The sequence below is a fragment of the Borostomias antarcticus genome (assembly GCF_949987555.1).
Source record: "Borostomias antarcticus genome assembly, contig: scaffold_136, whole genome shotgun sequence".
Classification (NCBI taxonomy): domain Eukaryota; kingdom Metazoa; phylum Chordata; class Actinopteri; order Stomiiformes; family Stomiidae; genus Borostomias; species Borostomias antarcticus.
In genome coordinates this window covers 228,243-251,698 of record NW_028176316.1, presented here as the reverse complement: position 1 = coordinate 251,698, position 23,456 = coordinate 228,243, and the positions used below count along the sequence as shown (strand labels likewise).

The 23,456-nt window shown below is 50.6% G+C and overlaps 3 protein-coding genes across 3 annotated transcripts in view; 2 read left to right on the top strand and 1 right to left on the bottom strand.

The window, feature by feature from the left end:
• Positions 1-639: 639 nt before the first annotated feature.
• sp1 (sp1 transcription factor) lies at positions 640-10,048 on the top strand. The gene is made up of 6 exons (XM_084462580.1): positions 640-702; positions 1,338-1,414; positions 2,133-3,408; positions 6,847-6,988; positions 8,715-8,908; positions 9,275-10,048. Exons 1-6 carry the CDS (start codon positions 696-698, stop codon positions 9,565-9,567), a joined length of 1,989 nt encoding a protein of 662 aa, XP_084318706.1. The 5' UTR covers positions 640-695; the 3' UTR covers positions 9,568-10,048.
• Positions 10,049-13,519: 3,471 nt separating this feature from the next.
• On the bottom strand, positions 13,520-20,829 carry LOC311328637 (cell division cycle-associated protein 7-like; the record flags this gene model as incomplete). The annotated part of the gene is made up of 9 exons (XM_084462579.1): positions 13,520-13,565; positions 15,704-15,840; positions 16,586-16,735; positions 18,884-19,027; positions 19,155-19,298; positions 19,929-20,024; positions 20,137-20,469; positions 20,591-20,710; positions 20,821-20,829. 9 exons carry the CDS (start codon positions 20,827-20,829, stop codon positions 13,520-13,522), a joined length of 1,179 nt encoding a protein of 392 aa, XP_084318705.1.
• A 1,445-nt stretch (positions 20,830-22,274) lies between these two features.
• Positions 22,275-23,456, top strand: part of LOC311328636 (anti-Muellerian hormone type-2 receptor-like) — a gene marked incomplete at both ends in the record, with an annotated part of 33,885 nt that continues 32,703 nt past the window's right edge. Inside the window, one exon of the mRNA XM_084462578.1 lies at positions 22,275-22,479. Within this exon, the coding sequence (XP_084318704.1) occupies positions 22,275-22,479 (205 nt within the window). The remainder of the gene's footprint in view (positions 22,480-23,456) is intronic.

Genomic DNA, 23,456 nt, shown 5'->3' with positions numbered 1-23,456 from the left:
ACCGGCACTATAAGGGGTAGCCTACACTTGAAATAAATGACATCATATCACATTATTTATGGGCAATTAATAAATATCCGTGTCCCCGCACACAGAGAGAGGTAATTCAAGCAGCCTAGGCTATAGTCACAGTTCTGGTGGAGGGAGCAGCAGGCCTGCGGCGCCGTTTGCATAATTCCTCTGGGTAACCTGATTTGGGTACAAGGGTAGCCCGATTACATCCGATGAATAATGCAGACGATTGGCCTACTATTTTTACCTCCTGTATCTCAGTCTATGTATTTTTTCTGTACCAATCTTCACAACATAGATAAACATTCAGCATTATATCGCAAACATCAAATAGACATGTCATAAGCACTGGCACAACCATTCAGTAAAACAAAATGTGTATAGTATAGTCTTAGTATTTTATCTCCAATAGGTCATACCAACAAATAATTCTGCATTCTCTTTATTATTGGAATGAGTTTGATCGACGGATACACCGTTCCGTTATTTCCCATGCTTCGATTAAGACAACACGGCTGTGTGTGAAATCCGCACATGCCCTTTACTCCATTTGGAGTACCCCGGCTGATAAAACAGACGGACCCTTCCCTCTCTTCGTAGTGGCGGAGTATCAAGGTCGGTTGACGTGTGAAAAGTTGATGTCAACCTAAAAGGACTCGAGAGAAACTCCCCCCGTCAGGAATATGAGTGGTAAGAGAAGAGAAGTTTATTATTTAAAAGCGAGACTGCTAGTTCACTAATCTGTTCATAATGAGCTAGTTCTGTAGACCCAGGCGAGGATAGGGACGCTCGCGCAGGAGAGTGAGAAAGTCCCACGTCGCCAACTGTTGAGCTAGCTGTCCGCTCAGAAGTTCATGCTAGCTCTAGCTAGCCTGCTAGCATAACGTACTGGATGGATAGCTGGTGTTAGTTAGGATCACTGAGGACTAGACGACCTGCTGCTAGGATGCATCTCTGTCTACTAACAGTAGATTGAAAGTGCCTTGCTAAATGTGACCTGATGTTAGCTGGGTCCCGCACACAGGCTAGCTAGCTTAGCTCCTAGCTAGGTTAGCCCAACCAGCAGTCACACACAGGCTAGCTAGCTTAGCTCCCAGCTAGGTGAGGTTAGCCCAACCAGCAGTCATTAGATAATGACAAGTCAAATGAAACGTATCGTTAGAAAGGCAGATAAATCTCAAAGTGATCTTGCTAGTGGGCAGCGAGTCATGTCCCACTATGTCAGTATAACCGTCTAAAGCGAGTTACTATATGAACCTGGAGGAAAGTGACATGAACTCACACGACATAACCAACTTACTAAAGACGTGATCTGTTTTCCGCAGACCAACAGCAGGATGAAATGGCCGCGATGGTGGAGAGCGGAGGAGGCTTCCTCCAGAAGAGAAATGCAAATACACAAGTATGTTTGCTTGCTTGCTTTGACAAATAGACGTTTGCTTTTCCGCACACGGTGATCATTTGGTGTCTGTGCTCGATCATCGCTCTTCCTGTCGGGCCGGGAGAACATGTGGGCTCATTGGGATAGTTGAAGTTATTCTGAGGTTCTCTACCAGTATGAGTGGATGTTTTCTGTGTTGTTATTGACTTTTCTTGCGCACATGTCACTGGGTGGGGAAAAGGCAGTCGCAAAGGTGATCGGCCCACACGGGGAGGTCCTGTCAAGCCCTGGCTCTTCTGAACAGCCCATTTGGCTGTCCTCCGAGGGGGCGGCCTCGGCGATGAGGGAGTTTATAGGGCAGAATGAAGTGTGGGAGGGAGGTGGGTGGGATGGGGGAGGGGAAGCCGAGCCCGCCGCTGCTCTCCCACCCATCGGCCTCCCCCTCCATTCTCTCCCTCCCTCCTACTCGCTCTGCTCAGACCCATGTGGGACAAATCACTGGGGATTTTTCCATAATGGAAAAAATAAATAAATGCAATAAGCAAAAACAACAACATGTGTTTGTTCAGAATGGATAGTGTTTTGTTCTTGATCATTGCTGTGTGTGTGTTTTAGATACTCTAGGTTTTTAAATAGGTCCCATCTCCACTGAAATCAGTCATTTTTGAGCCATATGCATCAGGGTCGTCTGGCGTGTCTAAAGTGTTGTTAAAAACGGCGTGATTCTTTGTGTTGTCAGGACTCCCAGCAGCCGTCCCCGCTGGCCCTGCTGGCGGCCACCTGCAGCCGCATCGACACCCCGGGAGAGAACGACTCCGGCTCGGACCACAGCCAGCAGCTGGACCTGAGCCAGGTCCAGCTGACCTCCACCGCCAACGGCTGGCAGATCATCCCCGTCAGCGTCCACTCCTCCACCGGCGCCGTCACCGTCTCCACCGACTCCCTGTGCGGCACGATGGCGGGCGACGCGGGCAAGGGCCGGCAGGCGCTGTCCGTGTCCAGCGCTCATGGACAGCAGCAGTACGTGGTGACCCAGGCGCCCGGTCTGCAGGGCCAGCAGGTCCTCACCATGTCAGGGATGATGCCCAACATCCAGTACCAGGTGATCCCCCAGTTCCAGACGGTGGACGGGCAGCAGCTGCAGTTCGCCCAGCCCCAGCAGGAGCAGTCCGGCGCCGGGGCGGGTCAGTTCCAGCTGGTCTCCTCACCCAACGGCGGCCAGCAGCTCATCGCCACCGCTGGCCGGCCCGGGGCGGGGGGCAACATCCTGGCCATGCCCGGCCTCATACAGCAGGCTATCCCCCTGCAGAACCTGGGGTTGGGGAACAATGTCCTGCAGAACCAGCAGTTCCTGGCCAACATGCCTGTGTCCCTCAACGGGAACATCACCCTGCTGCCGGTCAGCGCCGGGGTCTCCGGGGGGGACGGGGGCGAGGCGGGGAGCTCTCAGCAGCTGATGCAGCAGGCGGTGTCGTCCTCCTCCGGGTACTTCAGCGGCTCCACCACCATCACCACGCAGACGCCCACCTCCTACGGGGGCATGACCCAGGCGCAGAACACCAACGGCGGATACCAGAGCTCGGGCGTGCCCATCCAGCCTGACAACAGAGACGGCCAGCAGCAGCAACAGATCCTCCTCCAGCCCCAGCAGCTCCAGATCCAGGGCGGCGCCTCCCTCCAGACCATCCAGGCCGGGGCGGGCGGGCAGGTCTTCGCCACCCCCACCCTGGGCCAGGACGGCCTCCAGAACCTGCAGATTCAGACCATCCCCAACTCCGGGCCCATCCTGCTGCGCACCGTGGGGCCCAACGGCCAGGTGACCTGGCAGACCCTGCAGCTGCAGAGTCCCGGCGGCGCTCAGATCACGCTGGCGTCCCTCCCTCAGCTGGGGCAGGGCCAGGCGGGCGCCGTCCAGATCCCCGGGCTCCAGACCATCAACCTCAACACCCTGGGCAACGCGGGGCTGCAGATGCACCAGCTCCAGGGGGTCCCCATCACCATCGCCAACCCTGCAGGTCAGTGGGGGGCAGTGTGGGGGCAGTGGGGGGCAGTGGGGGGCAGTGGGGGGGCAGTGGGGGGCAGTGGGGGGGCAGTGGGGGGGCAGTGGGGGGCAGTGTGGGGGCTAGCGATGTGCCACTAGGCAAGTGTTTGGACGCAGGTTCTTTCAGGCCTGTGTGGAGTATCTGTTTCCTGAAACGTTTGAATCTAGGCTTTGTTGACTTCCTGCTAGTGTATCAGTATACTGGTTTGGCTAGTTGAGCCCTGATGCCTGGCAATGAAGCGTGCGTGCGTGAGTGTGTGTGAGGGGGAGAGAGGGGGGGGGGGGAGAGAGAGGCGGGGGTGAAAGTGTGACACTCTACATGACTTGTTAGTTACACTTTTAGTGACGCAGCAGCTCCTCTCAGTGCTGGCGGGTGAAAGCTGTTACTCAAACACAATATGCAAACGGATGCCAGATGGGAACCTGCTTGATTTATTTCACCCCGGCAGTCAATTAAACTAATGGGACAGTTGTGGGTTTGTAACTCGAGGGTTATCTGCATCTGAAACACAACTATTTGATGGACTTGACCCAGGTCTGTTTCTGGGCCAGGGAAGGAAGTGTGTGTGATTAGCTGGCTGGCTGGCTGTGTCATAGACGGGGTGTAACGTGACCCCACCCACTCCTCGGGTCTTATCAGGCCTTTTGAGGGGCAGAGGCGGTATGGAGGTGGGTGTGCCCAGTCTGTGGGTCCGTGCTAGGGGCAGGGGGTGGGTGCTCCCCAGGAGGTACTATAGTAGGGTTCTCTGGGTCCGTGCTAGGGGCAGGGGGTGGGTGCTCCCCAGGAGGTACTATAGTAGGGTTCTCTGGGTCCGTGCTAGGGGCAGGGGGTGGGTGCTCCCCAGGAGGTACTATAGTAGGGTTCTCTGGGTCCGTGCTAGGGGCAGGGGGTGGGTGCTCCCCAGGAGGTACTATAGTAGGGTTCTCTGGGTCCGTGCTAGGGGCAGGGAGTGGGTGCTCCCCAGGAGGTATTATAGTAGGGGCAGGGGGTGGGTGCTCCCCAGGAGGTATTATAGTAGGGTTCCCACGCCTGGGCCTCTCTGCCTAACCAGTTTCATCTGTTCATGGACTAACTGTTTCTTAATCTGGAGAGAAGTCTTGAGTGTATCAATTTTTCCTCTGATGTCATTTTGGCCCAACATATTTTACTATGTTGCAATAGTGACATTGCGATGTTGCAAGTGCATTTCTAAGAAATGTTAGTGTTGAAGACGGAGGTCTGTGACTAAAATGTTGTCAGGATGCTGGTGAACCACATGGTCCTGTTGGTTGTTGTTATTGTCAGCATTCTTACAATTTGTAATATTATACATACTGATATCTTAGAGTCACTTCATCTACTTGAACTAAGTCAACTTAATATATTGAATGCATTCTGATCAACTTATTTCATTTGCACTTTTTATTTTAGCTAGGTCAGTCATTGAGAACACACACTTTTACAAAAACATGACATCAAAGGACACGCGCTTCATTTAGACTGACATTATTAAAGCAATACATCGCAATATTTGGACCTTTACAAACATGTCTGGTGTTAATTCTACAATTAGATTTACTAAAAGTAAGCTGAATCGTCCAAACAGTCTACTCAGAAAGATAATACATTGACATTTATTACCTTTTAAAACTTACGCCCCCGGGACGCAGTGCGCATGCACAACGTTGTGCTTCACGGCATATAAACAACACAGTAGTAGCTAACTATTCCAGCGTCTATGGATATCATGGGTTTTTAGCTCAATGATATCACGGCGGAGGTGAGAAAACCGTCCCAGATTAGCTGTGGTCAGGAGCAGTAGCTAGTCTACTATCCTGACCTCAGATCAGTAGCTAGTCTACTATCCTGACCTCAGATCAGTAGCTAGTCTACTATCCTGACCTCAGATCAGTAGCTAGTCTACTATCCTGACCTCAGATCAGTAGCTAGTCTACTATCCTGGCCTCAGATCAGTAGCTAGTCTACTATCCTGACCTCAGATCAGTAGCTAGTCTACTATCCTGACCTCAGATCAGTAGCTAGTCTACTATCCTGGCCTCAGATCAGTAGCTAGTCTACTATCCTGACCTCAGATCAGTAGCTAGTCTACTATCCTGACCTCAGATCAGTAGCTAGTCTACTATCCTGACCTCAGATCAGTAGCTAGTCTACTATCCTGACCTCAGATCAGTAGCTAGTCTACTATCCTGACCTCAGATCAGTAGCTAGTCTACTATCCTGGCCTCAGATCAGTAGCTAGTCTACTATCCTGACCTCAGATCAGTAGCTAGTCTACTATCCTGACCTCAGATCAGTAGCTAGCCTACTATCCTGACCTCAGATCAGTAGCTAGTCTACTATCCTGACCTCAGATCAGTAGCTAGTCTACTATCCTGGCCTCAGATCCGGCTCCATCTCAGATAAGGGTCTGTGGTTCCAGTAGAGATCCAGCTACATCTCAGATAAGGGTCTGTGGTTCCAGTAGAGATCCAGCTACATCTCAGATAAGGGTCTGTGGTTCCAGTAGAGATCCAGCTTCATCTCAGATAAGGGTCTGTGGTTCCAGTAGAGATCCAGCTACATCTCAGATAAGGGTCTGTGGTTCCAGTAGAGATCCAGCTACATCTCAGATAAGGGTCTGGAGGTCTAGTAGAGATGTGGCTCTGCAGGACAGGTGAGTCACTGTTCTGGTGGTTCAATAAAGCAGTTGAGTAAAAGATCTCCACAGTTGTCCGAGCCCAGTATCTGTTTAATAACTTGACAGAGACGAGTTCTGTTTGACATCACACAACCGCATCAAATACGGTTTGAAATAGTAGAACGCTCTGCAATGCAAACAGTGTGTAGACTAGGCTACATGAACTAAACTAAAGTCAGTGAAATGTGGGGTGCTATAGGCTAACTGGTTGTGTAGAGTAAATAAATCAAGTAACATAACTTTACCTGCTCAGACGACATCCTTTCTCCAGTCACTGCGTGCACGCGGGCATGAAGACATCATAACGGGGCATAGTGCAATAGAACCGTCACATATCACATATCATTTATTTCAACTGACTGATTGATTTACTGACTCCCAATCCTAGACTTGTAAGGATTCTAAGAACCCCTGAGACTGCTTTTTATGCTGTTTTTTATGCGGGTTTTATGTTTTTCATGCTGGTTTTTTATTTTACTGTATGCATGTGTATTTTACTATTGTTGTTGCTGCTATCTGAGCGAACTGCCAAACGAAATGTTGTTGCATTTTATGTGCAATGACAATAAAACTAATCTAATCTAATCTCTCAGTGACAGTGAAGAGGAGAGCAAGTCCTAATAACGTTAAGACAGTGCACTTACTCGCAGAGCCTGTGGGGGCGCAGTTCAGAGAAAACGCTATGTATTGCTTTAAATCTGAGGGTGAGGTGCGTTACTTTTATGTCTCCCCAGGAGACCAGGGGCTGCAGACGGGTGGAGACAGCTTGGATGACAGCACAGCGATGGACGATGGTGACACCAGCCCCCCACCCCAGAGCAGACGCACACGGAGGGAAGCCTGCACCTGCCCCTTCTGCAAGGACGGGGACGGACGGTATGGATGATGGCCCTCAGTGCTCTGGGTTAGCCTGGGTTAGCCTGGGTATCAATGCTCTGGGTTAGCCTGGGTATCAGTGCTCTGGGTTAGCCTGGGTTAGCCTGGGTATCAGCGCTCTGGGTTAGCCTGGGTATCAGTGCTCTGGGTTAGCCTGGGTATCAGTGCTCTGGGTTAGCCTGGGTTAGCCTGGGTATCAATGCTCTGGGTTAGCCTGGGTATCAGTGTTCTGGGTTAGCCTGGGTATCAGTGCTCTGGGTTAGCCTGGGTATCAGTGCTCTGGGTTAGCCTGGGTTAGCCTGGGTATCAGCGCTCTGGGTTAGCCTGGGTATCAGTGCTCTGGGTTAGCCTGGGTATCAGTGCTCTGGGTTAGCCTGGGTTAGCCTGGGTATCAGTGCTCTGGGTTAGCCTGGGTATCAGTGCTCTGGGTTAGCCTGGGTATCAATGCTCTGGGTTAGCCTGGGTATCAGTGTTCTGGGTTAGCCTGGGTTAGCCTGGGTATCAGTGTTCTGGGTTAGCCTGGGTATCAGTGTTCTGGGTTAGCCTGGGTATCAGTGTTCTGGGTTAGCCTGGGTTAGCCTGGGTATCAGTGTTCTGGGTTAGCCTGGGTATCAGTGCTCTGGGTTAGCCTGGGTATCAGTGTTCTGGGTTAGCCTGGGTATCAGTGTCCTGGGTTAGCCTGGGTATCAGTGTTCTGGGTTAGCCTGGGTATCAGTGTTCTGGGTTAGCCTGGGTATCAGTGTTCTGGGTTAGCCTGGGTATCAGTGTTCTGGGTTAGCCTGGGTATCAGTGTTCTGGGTTAGCCTGGGTATCAGTGCTCTGGGTTAGCCTGGGTATCAGTGCTCTGGGTTAGCCTGGGTTAGCCTGGGTATCAGTGTTCTGGGTTAGCCTGGGTATCAGTGTTCTGGGTTAGCCTGGGTATCAGTGCTCTGGGTTAGCCTGGGTATCAGTGCTCTGGGTTAGCCTGGGTTAGCCTGGGTATCAGTGCTCTGGGTTAGCCTGGGTATCAGTGTTCTGGGTTAGCCTGGGTATCAGCGCTCTGGGTTAGCCTGGGTTAGCCTGGGTTAGCCTGGGTATCAGTGTTCTGGGTTAGCCTGGGTATCAGTGTTCTGGGTTAGCCTGGGTTAGCCTGGGTATCAGTGTTCTGGGTTAGCCTGGGTATCAGTGCTCTGGGTTAGCCTGGGTATCAGTGCTCTGGGTTAGCCTGGGTATCAGTGTTCTGGGTTAGCCTGGGTTAGCCTGGGTATCAGTGTCCTGGGTTAGCCTGTGTTAGCCTGGGTATCAGTGTTCTGGGTTAGCCTGGGTTAGCCTGGTTATCAGTGTTCTGGGTTAGCCTGGGTATCAGTGCTCTGGGTTAGCCTGGGTATCAGTGCTCTGGGTTAGCCTGGGTATCAGTGTTCTGGGTTAGCCTGGGTTAGCCTGGGTATCAGTGTTCTGGGTTAGCCTGTGTTAGCCTGGGTATCAGTGTTCTGGGTTAGCCTGGGTTAGCCTGGGTATCAGTGTTCTGGGTTAGCCTGGGTATCAGTGTTCTGGGTTAGCCTGGGTATCAGTGTTCTGGGTTAGCCTGGGTATCAGTGTTCTGGGTTAGCCTGGGTATCAGTGTTCTGGGTTAGCCTGGGTTAGCCTGCCCTGGGTTAGCCTGGGTATCAGTGCTCTGGGTAGATAGAGCTGTGTTGGTCTGAAACCCTCATCCTAATGTGATTCTCTTGCTGTCTGACCCCTGCAGCAGTGACCCCAGCAAGAAGAAGCAGCACATCTGCCACATCCCCGGCTGCAACAAGGTCTACGGCAAGACGTCCCACCTGCGGGCCCACCTGCGCTGGCACACCGGGGAGAGGCCCTTCGTCTGCAGCTGGTCCTTCTGCGCCAAGCGCTTCACCCGCTCCGACGAGCTGCAGCGCCACAAGAGGACACACACAGGTGAGTGGATGGGATGGGATAGTATAGTATAGTATAGTATAGTACTGGACTGGATACAAATGGTGGTACTTGTGTAATTTGCACATTTGTAAATTGAGTATTGGAGTTTATCGGTAATGAGTATAATCTTGGAGGCGACAGCAACATTTCACTATGACTGTATGCCATACATTACATGTGACAAATAAAGGAATCTTAAATCTTGAGGACATGCGGGCGCATGCACATGCACACGCGCACACACACACACACACACACACACACACACACACACACACAGGTCTGAAGCAAGACAAATTTCCGCCGTGTCATTCTATCCGAATCCCTTGGAGCCGGCATAATGTGTGTGTGTTGTTCTCCTCTCAGGGGAGAAGAAGTTCGTGTGCCCCGAGTGTCCCAAGCGCTTCATGCGCAGCGACCACCTCTCCAAGCACATCAAGACCCACCTCAACAAGAAAGCCGCGGCGGCCGCTGGCTCCGCCTCCTCCGACAACGCCACGCCCGGAGCCGAGACCTCCGTCCCCGTCAGCGAAGCACAGACCCTCATCACCATGGAGACGCTGTCGGCGGAGGGCATCGCTCGGTTGGCGAGCAGCGGCATCAACGTGATGCAGGTGGGGGACTTGCACCAGATCAACATCAACAGCAACGGATACTAGCAGGACGAGAGGAGGGACGGCTGTGCTCAGCAGTGAACGAGGGTTAAGAAGGGCATGACTGGACCCCTAGGTTGACCAAGGGCTGGGGAAGAGGCTAGCTGAGGCTGCAGCCTCCACAAGGGCTATTTGATCACTCAGGCAGGGGGGGGGGTCCCTCCCTGATATAACGTTAGAGAACTACACATGGCATCTACGGACCATCTCTCTCGGCCAATGAGACGAGGAGGGGGGTGGAGGGAGACCTAGTGATTGGTTCGACCAAGATTGAAGGGAATAGCAGCGCTACAGTGATAGATCGACCCCGACGGCTCGCGCTAACTGGAGTTGTGTAGGTAGCTTGTTTTGGACTCCCTCTCCTCCCTGGCTCCAGCCTGCTCGGTATACTACTACTCTCCCTCAGCCTCAGGCCCCGCCTCTCAGGTGGCTTTCTCTCAGGTGTCTCCTGCCCTGTTTGACTGGATGTACTCCAGCTGTACTCCAGGTGTACTCTAGGTGTACTCCAGGTATACTCTAGGTATACTCTAGGTGTACTCCAGGTATACTCTAGGTGTACTCCAGGTATACTCTAGGTGTACTCCAGGTATACTCTAGGTATACTCTAGGTGTACTCCAGGTATACTCTAGGTATACTCTAGGTGTACTCCAGGTATACTCTAGGTGTACTCCAGGTATACTCTAGGTATACTCTAAGTGTACTCCAGGTATACTCTAGGTATACTCTAGGTGTACTCCAGGTATACTCTAGGTGTACTCCAGGTATACTCTAGGTGTACTCTAGGTGTACTCTAGGTGTACACTAGGTTTATTCCAGGCGTACTCCAGGTATACTCTAGGTGTACTCCAGGTGTACTCTAGGTGTACTCTAGGTGTACTCTAGGTGTACTCCAGGTATACTCCAGGTATACTCTAGGTGTACTCCAGGTATACTCTAGGTGTACTCCAGGTATACTCTAGGTATACTCTAGGTGTACTCTAGGTGTACACTAGGTTTATTCCAGGCGTACTCCAGGTTAGGGCTTCTCTACTCCACTGCACTATCCCCCCTCCCACACACACACACACACACACCCGTTGTTGGGCCGGCCCACTGTGACCAGTACACACGGAGGGCTGGATGTTAGGTCACTAGTGGCTTCAGACGAAGCAGCTCTAATCATAGGGGATGAAGGAACACGGCCATCCTCATCCTCACCACAATCCTTTTTTTTGCCTTTTATATGATTGATTATAGAGGTACACATCCAAGCCATCATGCATTGATATGTTTATCATAGCAAAAAAAACTTTTTTATAGATTGCTTCTTTTTGTATGTATATATTTTTTCTAAATGTGTAAAGCGACATTAATTCTTACGTACCATAGGAATGATACTTATATGGTTGTGAGAGATTGCCTTTCTGTTGTGTTTCTCATACGCAATCATTCTTAATCCTATATTGTTATCACTTTTATATTAATGTAGATTTTGTTTGTAAACTCTATTCAAAGTGTTCTGTTTATAGAACCTGCGTATGTGTTCTATACAGTCCAGATCTTCCCAGGACAGTATGTATTTTTCTGTGGTATATTTGTCTTCTAGATCCTCACTATGCCTTCAACGCTGTGTATTTGGATCAGTAATTAGTGAGAAACACATTTAAGCTCAAACCAAAGGTTCGGATTCCATATAAAGAGAACTCAAGACTCAAGGGCATTTTGAACTCGAGTTAAATGTTTCAGAACATTTTTGTTACATTTCTCTGCCTGATATTATGATACACGAGGATCTGTCAAGTGGACGAGTATCTTTAAAAAAAATCTGATTATAATGGTCTAAAGCAGATATCTTTATACCCACAAATACTGTGGTATTGAGAATGTTGGTCTAATATATTGTGGACAGACATCCAGGGTTGGTTGCACAGCAGAGGGACAAGAAGGAATTATATTTTTCAGGAGTTCTGGAACTTAATTTTCTCACCGTTGTTGGAAAATTTTGGAACACTTGGGAGTTTCAAGTTCAGGGCAACTAGTTTATTTGGGGAATTTAATTTGAAATTGTATTTTGTCCTACAGTATTTGGTTAAATTGTCACTGAAAATGATTTTCATTCTAACAAGTGCCCTTAAAGCATTGTTTTGTTATAAGAGTGTTGGTTTTGTATTTGTAAATCTCATTTGTACAAATGCCAACTGTTGGATTAAAACAAGTGCACATTGAACCTGTCGTCCCCCACCCCTGATGCATGTCATGTACAGGGTTCTCTTATGGTCCATCTAGCGGTCAGTAAAATCGACCAAATGTCAAGAGGTGGATATCAGATTCCTAGATTCCTCTTGGTCTAGAATCCTGGTAGCTTTGTTTTGAGCTTGGAGTGAAGTTATTAACCAAAGAGCTTGAAGTGAAGAGAGGCAATGAAGGTGGACTCCATTAACTTCTCAGAGCTAGGCTGCGTGCGTCTGATCCATTCAGAAAAGACCCCCTAGCCTCTCTCTGGGTAGAAAGACCCCCTAGCCTCTCTCCGGGTAGAAAGACCCCCTAGCCTCTCTCCGGGTAGAAAGACCCCCTAGCCTCTCTCTGTGTAGAAAGACCCCCTAGCCTCTCTCCGGGTTGAAAGACCTAGCCTCTCTCTGGGTAGAAAGACCCCCTAGCCTCTCTCTGGGTAGAAAGGCCCCCTAGCCTCTCTCCGGGTTGAAAGACCTAGCCTCTCTCCAGGTAGAAAGACCCCCTAGCCTCTCTCTGGGTAGAAAGACCCCCTAGCCTCTCTCCGGGTAGAAAGACCCCCTAGCCTCTCTCCGGGTAGAAAGACCCCCTAGCCTCTCCGGGTAGAAAGACCCCCTAGCCTCTCTCCGGGTAGAAAGACCCCCTAGCCTCTCCGGGTAGAAAGACCCCCTAGCCTCTCTCCGGGTAGAAAGACCCCCTAGCCTCTCTCTGGGTAGAAAGACCCCCTAGCCTCTCCGGGTAGAAAGACCCCCTAGCCTCTCTCCGGGTAGAAAGACCCCCTAGCCTCTCCGGGTAGAAAGACCCCCTAGCCTCTCTCCGGGTAGAAAGACCCCCTAGCCTCTCTGGGTAGAAAGACCCCCTAGCCTCTCCGGGTAGAAAGACCCCCTAGCCTCTCTCCGGGTAGAAAGACCCCCTAGCCTCTCCGGGTAGAAAGACCCCCTAGCCTCTTCGGGTGGCTCAGTGTAGAGAGCTGTCTGTCTGACGCAACCTCACTGACTCCCCATCTAACAGTATGATTACATTAATCGTCAAGGTACCTACTGTAGCCAAACTCTCAGATCTAAATGATACATGATCAAACTACCTAAATAAGTCGTCTGATCTTTGTTGTGAATATAATTACCATGTTGTGAATTAAATGACTACTAATGATATCTGTACCCACAAAGAGAATCCATACTATCCAGACCTGACAGGAAGCCTGTATAGGGAGGTCCTATCCAGACCTGACAGGAAGCCTGTAGAGGGAGGTCCTATCCAGACCTGACAGGAAGCCTGTAGAGGGAGGTCCTATCCAGACCTGACAGGAAGCCTGTATAGGGAGGTCCTATCCAGACCTGACAGGAAGCCTGTAGAGGGAGGTCCTATCCAGACCTGACAGGAAGCCTGTAGAGGGAGGTCCTATCCAGACCTGACAGGAAGCCTGTATAGGGATGTACAGGGAGGTCCTAAAGAGATATGTTGTGGGGAACCTGGGTCAAAGAAAGTCCAGACTGAACCAAGTAGGTAATCAAAGTTTTATTCAAGTATTCAAATTAGTATCAACCCTTCCAAAAAGTCAGCTAAATGACGAACAGAAACAGTTAAAGCAACACAAAATGCACATAATCCAGGCTGATGCCAACTTGCCAAGTAAATTCAATAAGAACCTGCCTAGTGCTGGAAACTCAGGTCCCCGGCAAATTACAATTTGGTCAATACCACCATCTAGTGGTGACAAGCTCACTGCAGGTACCAGGGCTGGCCTGGTCACAGGTCCTCCTCTGCCTTCGTGGCCTGCAGTTTGTTGCGGAGGCTGTGGGCGAGAAGAGCAGTTCTGTCACGGGTCACAGACATGAGCTCTGGGATTTACAGACATGAGCTCTGGGATTTATCGCTTTCACAGTGAGCTGCAGACACAACAATGTACTGAGCAGTCCTACAGTATTTCTGGATATCAACTGCAACATCTCATCACAAGATGTGCCCCCCCCCCCCACACACACACACACTACAAAAGTAACTAACTGAACAGCAGTGCAGCCCTCCTGGACAGACCCACCCAGGCCTGCTCTGCCGCTCCTGGTCCCATAGATGTAGTGATCCCACTCACCTGGACAACCACACTAGCTTTCCTCAGTCTCAGTCCTCCAGACCTATCCAGAACCTTCCCTGACCACACTAGCTTTCCTCAGTCTCAATCCTCCAGACCTATCCAGAACCTTCCCTGACCACACTAGCTTTCCTCAGTCTCAATCCTCCAGACCTATCCAGAACCTTCCCTGACCACACTAGCTTTCCTCAGTCTCAATCCTCCAGACCTATCCAGAACCTTCCCTGACCACACTAGCTTTCCTCAGTCTCAATCCTCCAGACCTATCCAGAACCTTCCCTGACCACACTAGCTTTCCTGTCTCAATCCTCCAGACCTATCCAGAACCTTCCCTGACCACACTAGCTTTCCTGTCTCAATCCTCCAGACCTATCCAGAACCTTCCCTGACCACACTAGCTTTCCTGTCTCAATCCTCCAGACCTATCCAGAACCTTCCCTGACCACACTAGCTTTCCTGTCTCAATCCTCCAGACCTATCCAGAACCTTCCCTGACCACACTAGCTTTCCTCAGTCTCAGTCCTCCAGACCTATCCAGAACCTTCCCTGACCACACTAGCTTTCCTCAGTCTCAGTCCTCCAGACCTATCCAGAACCTTCCCTGGATTCCTCCCAGGTCCTGTCACTTCACGGCTGATCATCGTTTTGTATTTTTAGCTTGATATTCTATTATTCATGCAAAAATAATCTATCACAAGGGCAGGAGAGTCACCTTCTGATGGGGAGATGTGTTATAGGACACCGGCCATTACTAATTGACTGACCTGCTGGGGTAGGACTGACCTACTGAGATAGGAGTGAGGTAGGACTGACCTACTGAGGTAGGAGTGAGGTAGGACTGACCTACTGAGGTAGGAGTGAGGTAGGACTGACCTACTGAGGTAGGAGTGAGGTAGGACTGACCTACTGAGATAGGAGTGAGGTAGGACTGACCTACTGAGGTAGGAGTGAGGTAGGACTGACCTACTGAGGTAGGAGTGAGGTAGGACTGACCTACTGAGATAGGAGTGAGGTAGGACTGACCTGCTGAGGTAGGAGTGAGGTAGGACTGACCTGCTGAGGTAGGAGTGAGGTAGGACTGACCTACTGAGGTAGGAGTGAGGTAGGACTGACCTACTGAGGTAGGAGTGAGGTAGGACTGACCTACTGAGATAGGAGTGAGGTAGGACTGACCTGCTGAGGTAGGAGTGAGGTAGGACTGACCTGCTGAGGTAGGAGTGAGGTAGGACTGACCTACTGAGGTAGGAGTGAGGTAGGACTGACCTGCTGAGGTAGGAGTGAGGTAGGACTGACCTGCTGAGGTAGGAGTGAGGTAGGACTGACCTGCTGAGGTAGGAGTGAGGTAGGACTGACCTGCTGAGGTAGGAGTGAGGTAGGACTGACCTGCTGAGGTAGGAGTGAGGTAGGACTGACCTGCTGAGGTAGGAGTGAGGTAGGACTGACCTGCTGAGGTAGGACTGACCTGCTGAGGTAGGACTGACCTACTGAGATAGGAGTGAGGTAGGACTGACCTGCTGAGGTAGGAGTGAGGTAGGACTGACCTGCTGAGGTAGGAGTGAGGTAGGACTGACCTGCTGAGGTAGGAGTGAGGTAGGACTGACCTGCTGAGGTAGGAGTGAGGTAGGACTGACCTGCTGAGGTAGGAGTGAGGTAGGACTGACCTACTGAGGTAGGAGTGAGGTAGGACTGACCTACTGAGGTAGGAGTGAGGTAGGACTGACCTACTGAGGTAGGAGTGAGGTAGGACTGACCTGCTGAGGTAGGAGTGAGGAAGGACTGACCTGCTGAGGTAGGAGTGAGGTAGGACTGACCTGCTGAGGTAGGAGTGAGGTAGGACTGACCTGCTGAGGTAGGAGTGGACGTCAGAGAAGCCGTGGTACTGCGCCAGGGGGAACAGGATGCCTGTGGGGCAGCGACCCTCTCTCTGCCGGCAGAAGCTGCAGTTGCAGATCCCTCGACACGGGGGGCACCGCCACGCCTGCAGGGCACATACAGGCCACCAGGGGAGAACAGAACAGCGCTACCGTCAAGGTTGGAAGTAAAAGTCTTCAATTCCCACTGCAATGTAATATACCTGAGGTGTTATGCTGTGAAAATGTAAAAGAAAGAATGTTGTTATTGTTCTCCAAGATTACCGGTAACTGGGACTGACAGTGTTGAAAGAGAAGTTCCTGACCTTGAGAGAGAAACATCTGTAGCCTATCTGTGTGTGTGTGTGTGTGTGTGTGTGTGTGTGTGTGTGTGTGTGTGTGTGTGTGTGTGTGTGCGTGTGTGTGTGAGAGTGTGGGTGTGTGTGTGCAACAGTGAAGGTTCTGTGGTCAATGATCTCGTCGCTGTGGCCATGAACACTAAGCTTTAGAACACCGACTGATATGAAAACCGCAGCAGAGGAGAGAGACAAAAGATCCTCCTACACAACGCTCTTATATTATCATGTGTGTGTGTGTGTGTGTGTGTGTGTGTGTGTGTGTACAGCATATACTGGATATGGACAAAGGGACATTCCACAGGAAACATATTAGACGTGAAGATATTCCACAGGAGAAAAGTTATGTAAAATATATTCTACAAGGGAAATGTTAGATGTTAAACATATTCAATTCTACAGGAGAAATATCAGATGTGAAGATATTCCACAGGAGAAAAGTTAAATGTTAAAAATATTCCACAGGAGAAATATTAGAAGTGAAGATATTCTACAGGAGAAATATTAGAAGTCTGACCGGGTCCATCAGAGCCTTCTTCACGTCCTCGCCGTATCGGTTCCTCAGGCAGGGACCACAGAACTGTCCCTGGATCCCCCGGCAGGCCTCGCCGCGGCAGCACGTCTTGGTGTCAGTGGTCTTCTGTCTGCACTGGTGGCATGTAGAGCCCTGGGGACAGAATGTTTCATGCTGTACTTTATTGTAATTGTAATTTTATTATTATTATTATTATGGGACTGCAGGAAGCCTGGAACCTCCTCTTCACTCTGCGCTGGACTGCAGCGAGGAGAGAACAGAACGTGGAGAACGCTGGGACTTGGCAGGGCTCTACGCTAACATGTTTCACTAGGAGCACATGTGCTCCTAAATGAAAAAATTTAGGAGCACAGAAAGAAATTAAAAAACCGAAAATTTTAAATAACATTTTTATTAGCCCATTTAAAACATTTAAAAACCCTGATGACAAAACAACCTAAAGGAAGAGAGACCCGGCCCGGAGGAAGCCCGGGGCCCTCGTCTGGAGCCAGGCCCAGACGGAGGGCCCGCCTGCGAGCGCCTGGTGGCCGGGCTTACCACGGAGCCCGGCCGGGCCCAGCCCGAATAAGCAACGTGGAAGCACCATCTCCTCCGTCCTGTGGACCCACCACCCGTGGGAGGAATTGTCGGGGTCGGGTGCGCTGCCAACTAGGTGGCGGTGAAGGCGGGGGGCACAGACGGACCGGACCCGGGCGGCAAAGGCGGGCTCTGGGGACATGGAACATGACCTCGCTGGGGGGGAAGGAGCTGGAGCTTGTGAGGGAGGTGGAGCGATACCAATTACACCTGGTGGGGCTAACCTCCACGCACAGCACCGGCACCGGAACCAAACTCCTGGATAGGGGTTGGACCCTGTTCTTCTCCGGAGTTGCTCACGGTATGAGGCGTAAGGCAGGTGTGGCTATACAAGCTAGCCCCCAGCTGAGCGCCTCTGTGCTGGAGTTCACCCCAGTGGATGAGAGGGTCGCCTCCCTGCGCCTTAGGACTGTGGGGGGGGGGGGGGGGGGGGACTCTGACTGTGGTTTGTGCTTATGCACCGAACAGCAGTTCAGAGTACTCAGCCTTCCTGCAGACCCTGAGTGGAGTCCTTTTGGGGGCTCCTGCAGGGGACTCCACTGTCCTACTGGGGGACTTCAATGCACACGTAGGCAATGATGGAGAAACTTGGAGGGGCGTGATTGGAAGGCACGGCCACCACGATCTGAACCCGAGTGGTGTTTTGTTGTTGGACTTCTGTGCTAGTCACGGTTTGTCAATAACAAACACCATGTTCGAACACAAGGATGCCCACAAGTACACCTGGCATCAGAACACCTTAGGCCGAAGGTCGATGATCGATTTCGTTATCGTATCATCTGATCTGAGGCCATGTGTTTTGGACACTCGGGTAAAGAGAGGGGCAGAGCTGTCCACTGATCACCATCTGGTGGTGAGCTGGTTTCGATGGCGGGGGAAGCTTCTGGACAGACCTGGGAAACCCAAACGTGTAGTGAGGGTGAACTGGGAACGTCTGGAGGAAGAGCCTGTCCGGAGAGATTTAAATTGCCACCTCCGGCGGAGCTTCTCAGGCATCCCTGTGGAGGTTGGGGACATCGAGCATGAGTGGTCGGTGTTCAAAGCCTCCATTGCTGAAGCTGCGGCTGGGAGCTGTGGCCTGAGGGCCATAGGTACCTCAAGGGGCGGTAACCCTCGGACACCATGGTGGACAGCGGTGGTCAGGGAAGCCGTCCGACTGAAGAAGGAAGCCTTCCGGGATATGTTAGCCCGGGAGACCCCAGAAGCAGTTGCAGGGTATCGACTGGCCCGGAGGGCTGCGGCTTCGGCCGTGACCAAGGCAAAGCAGCGGGTGTGGGAGTAGTTCGGAGAAACCATGGAGAAGGACTTTCGGTCCGCAGCAAAGTGTTTCTGGAAGACCATCAGACACCTCAGGAAGGGAAAGCGGGAGACCATCCAAGCTGTATACAGCAAGGAGGGGACACTGCTGTAGACCTTCTCCGTCATGTTGAATCACTAACCGAGACGCTGCTGTAGACCTTCTCCGTCATGTTGAATCACTAACCGAGACGCTGCTGTAGACCTTCTCCGTCATGTTGAATCACTAACCGAGACGCTGCTGTAGACCTTCTCCGTCATGTTGAATCACTAACCGAGACGCTGCTGTAGACCTTCTCCGTCATGTTGACTCACTAACCGAGACGCTGCTGTAGACCTTCTCCGTCATGTTGACTCACTAACCGAGACGCTGCTGTAGACCTTCTCCGTCATGTTGAATCAACGTACCGAGACGCTGCTGTAGACCTTCTCCGTCATGTTGTCCGCGACCAGCTGCAGCTCGTCCTCCGTGATCTCCTGCACCGGGCGCACCACGTGAGGCTTGCTCTGATTGGGCCGGGGGTTGCCACGACGCCGGGGTGCTCTCCGGACCTGGAGTACAGAAGTGAGACGTTCACATCACCCACAATGCATCCTGCCTCCCTCCAGTTATCACTGATCTACAAGACACACTTTAAAAGAATGTGGTTGTGCATGGAAGGTCTTCGCAGCCACACACCTCCAGCAGCTCGTCCTCCAGGCTGAGCTCCAGCTCCTGGTCCTGAGAGACGCTGGGGTCCTCACACCCCCCCATGGAGCGAGTCTGTCTCCTGGACACGCGCTCCGGGTTCCTCCTGGACTCCGCGCCAGACCGCGGGGGGCGCTGCGGGAGGGTCATGGGGTCACATCTCCCTGTGTCGCAAGTGTCACTACATTGCTGGTCAGTATCGCTTCCAACCTCACTTGCCCCTTATTGGGTTCCATCTGGGTCCCCTGACTTACAAACACAACCTCACTTGCCCCTTATTGGGTTCCATCTGGGGTCCCCTGGGGTCCCCTGACTTACAAACACAAGGGACCGCATCCGATGAGCAGAGCTTTAGCCAGCTACGCTACTATGAGAAGATAGTTACATCTATATATAGACTGTATACAAGCACATTATACTGATGCACGTGAATGAATATCTTACCTGTCTGAGTGTGCTGTGCCTCAGTGTCTGCTCGTCTACAGGTTTATTAAAGTTGTAATGGTATCAAACCGTATAGTGTAATATCCAGTATGGGCAGGAAAGACAGGATGTGCGTCAGTATTGCTTCCACCCTCACTTGCCCCACGCTGGACTCGGATCTCAGTGACCTCTGACCTGCCGTTACATGACCACCTTTAATAAACAGCGCTTTAGCTAGCTAGGCTACGCCGCAGAAAAGCTAGCGATGGCGTGGGTGGGCGGTATTGCAGTAAATTAACGTTGACCATTTAAAGTCGGAGGGATGGACGGACGGATACTTACTGAGGCCTTTTCCTTGTTCTGCCGCTTGGCTCCCTGTTTCTGCAGCAGTCCTCCGCCTCCCGGCATCTTCTGCAGGTCGGCCATCAGCTGGGCCAGCTAGCGCCGGTCAGAGAGACGGCATCACAATTAGGCTACACATCATCCTTCAACACCTGTCTCTGTATCCCGCTGTAGGTGTGTGGATCCGGGGGACTTGGTCGAGGGTTACCATGGCTTTGTTGGCTTTGATGTTCTGTGCCCTCTTGGCAAGGAAACTCTTGGGCACGTCGGTCTCCGAATCAGACCCAGATTTGAGAGATTTTAGAGCTGCTGTTGTCAACGGTTTCTCTTCCACCTCAGACTTAACTTCCACCTTAACTTCCACCTCAGATTTAAAATCCTCCTCTTCCATCTCAGATTTAACATCCCCCTCTTCCATCTCCTCCTCTGTGTCGGTGGAGGGCGCAGGTGGGCGGGAGCGCAGCGCCACCCTCAGCTGGAAGCGGTGTGGCCCTTGGGAGGGTTGAGGTTTGGGCTCCATCAGGACGTCACTGTCTGAACTCTGGACGGACAGAGCACAACATGCCAGGTAGTTTAACCAATTCAACTCGGCACATGTAGGCCTTTCACAAGGGGCTTACAAAGGACACCGGCCACTAGCATGAAAATAAATGAAATCGCACCTCATCACAAAGAAGAGCACTTATTTCACTGTCGGAAAATCCATAGAACGTTTGGTCGTTTTCTGACTCAGCAAATATCTCGGCCACTTTGGAGACCGAGTTCAGATCCAACGACCCGACCTGATGAGGCAACAGATACACAAACACAGTCAGTTCAATGAGGTTATACACCTGAGCAAGGTCTCGTCGCTGGAACAGTGAATGAGATGAGAAAGATGAATGCACATGACCTGGTCCATGTTGATCTGAGCTGTGTCAGTGCTGCAGGTGGAACTTGCGTTAAGGGACGTGATTTTTTTGGTCACGTGTCTCTCGTGACAGAATGAGTCAAAGCTACAAGCAGGTTTACAATCCAGTTACCTTACATTATTATCAGCGCACTAACATCGTTTTTGATTTGTGAAGGAGGCGTAGCTTATATAGCCCAACAAGAATTTACAAATTTAAAATAAATTGGCTAATGCATTATCATCAGAATCTAAGCATTTTTACTTGCGCGTTAATAGCCTAAGATTAAATTCCAAACATGCTAACCAGTACAAACAGCCATACTTATTCCAATTAAAATATGGGCAATATAAGCTTAATAAAACATACACATCAACGGTCAAAATGAATTCACACAGCAGCAATACCTTTTTAAGACAACTTGTGCCTGTGTGTCTTATCAGGTCGTCATTAGCCTCGTGTGAGTGTGGGTGTGTGAGTGTGGGTGTGTGAGTGTGGGTGTGGGTGTGGACCGCGGTGTTCAGGAGAGAGAGTTCCCACCGTCACTCCCACCAGCACCTGGGAACCGCTACTCAACACTAGTCGCTCCCACAACCATGCAGCGGCTGCTCTCTCTCCTGGGTGAGTTATGATTAATAAGCTCTTTTCTTTCCTGGTGGTTAATAACATAGGCATTGCTCATGTCCTGATTTTGAACTTATGATTTATGTAACCTATAGCTGATTATGTATAGGAATATAGAGAGACTTTATCCCTTCCCACCTTTTCAACAGACTTGGGGGGTCTACATTTTCTTTTAACATGTAACTATTCTCCATCCAAATTACGTGTGAAATGATCAATGTTCCATCAACAAGCACCGTTGTCTGAAGATATGTTACAACCACAACTATGAAGATATGTTACAACTATGAAGATATGTTACAACCACAACTTCTCCTCACAAGGCTTGCGCCTCTGGAATCACGCTCACATAACAATAAGGGGAAAATCACTGTTTTCCCCTGTGGCATCAAAGAGGGACTAACTTGTATGATATGTTTGATAGATCTGGTCATTTTCTCTCCTATGAACAGTTTATGCATATGGGGCATATCTATGTGTTTCAGGAGGGTATATCTATGTGTTTCAGGAGGGTATATCTATGTGTTTCAGGAGGGTATATCTATGTGTTTCAGGAGGGTATATCTATGTGTTTCAGGAGGGTATATCTATGTGTTTCAGGAGGGTATATCTATGTGTTTCAGGAGGGTATATCTATGTGTTTCAGGAGGGTATATCTATGTGTTTCAGGAGGGTATATCTATGTGTTTCAGGAGGGTATATCTGTGTGTTTCAGGAGCGTATATCTATGTTTCAGGAGGGTATATCTATGTGTTTCAGGAGGGTATATCTCTGTGTTTCAGAAGGGTATATCTATGTTTCACTAGGATATCTCTGTGTTTCAGTGGTCTCTATGTGGCTGTGTGGCTCTGCCCTGGCTGTGCGGTCGTTGAGGAGGTGTGTGTTCCTGTCCAGCCCCTGGAACCTGCAGATGAAGGATGCGGGGCCGGTGATGGAGGAGGCGGGGAACGTGTCGGTGCAGCTCTGCGCCCGCGCCTCCTGCTGCCTGGGGTACTACAGGCTGGTGGACGGCCTGCCCCCGGTGGCTGACTTCCTGGGTACGGAGCAGCGATGGACGCAGGCGTGTAGCCAGCCTTGTGGAGGGGGGAGGGGGGAGGGATGGGTTGTTTATTCCAAAAGTGGACCGTATCGTTTCGATTTGTTGACAGGTGGGGGGGTGCACAGACTATTTTGATCGCCGGGCGATTTGTTGATGGGGGGGGGCGGACCTTTGGTCTTAAATTCTGGACCTTTGGTCGTGAGGGCGTGGCTACGGGCCTGGGGCGGTTACCATACCTCTCACTTGCACAAAAAATAGTGCTATGTAGAACCATTTGAAACTGTAGGGGAACCCTCGGTAAAGATAGGTTCCATATAGATCCCGTCAAACTGGAACATTTTGGGTTTCAAACAGCACCAGGGGTCTGTGTAGATAGGGAGTGTATGTGTGTATGTGTGTATGTGTGTATGAGTGTATGTGTGTATGTGTGTATGTGTGTATGTGTGTATGTGTGTATGTGTGTATGAGTGTATGAGTTTATGTGTGTATGTGTGTATGAGTGTATGTGTGTATGTGTGTATGTGTGTATGTGTGTATGTGTGTATGTGTGTATGAGTGTATGTGCGTATGTGCCATGGATGTATTAATATAACTGGATACAGCCACTCCATTCACTGGCCGCTATCAACAATGAAGCCCTATTGAACCGCGCCATCTTGGCAAATTTGTAGTCATTTGACTATTTCCGGTGACTTTTGACTTGCGCAGTTGTGCTTTTCTGGCCTTCCGGTGACTTTTGACTTGCGCAGTTGAGCTTCTCTGGCCGACGCGCGTCCACGAAAAAGTTCACATTTATCTGAAATGTAGACGCCCGTTCCCGGCTCTCTCGGCTCTCCCCGCTTTGATTTAGCAATGAAAACCGGCTTGCATATTAACCTGTTTTTGTCAAATATATCAATTGGAGAAATTATTTTTTCATCCAGGCATCTTAGTTTTAACAGGTTAAATATAACTGAACATGTTTCGTTTGCTAGT

Coding starts and splice junctions, on each gene's coding strand:
- sp1 (XM_084462580.1), top strand. Junction 3,409..6,846: donor CACCATCGCCAACCCTGCAG/GTCAGTGGGGGG, acceptor ATGTCTCCCCAG/GAGACCAGGGGCTGCAGACG. Junction 8,909..9,274: donor CCACAAGAGGACACACACAG/GTGAGTGGATGG, acceptor TTCTCCTCTCAG/GGGAGAAGAAGTTCGTGTGC.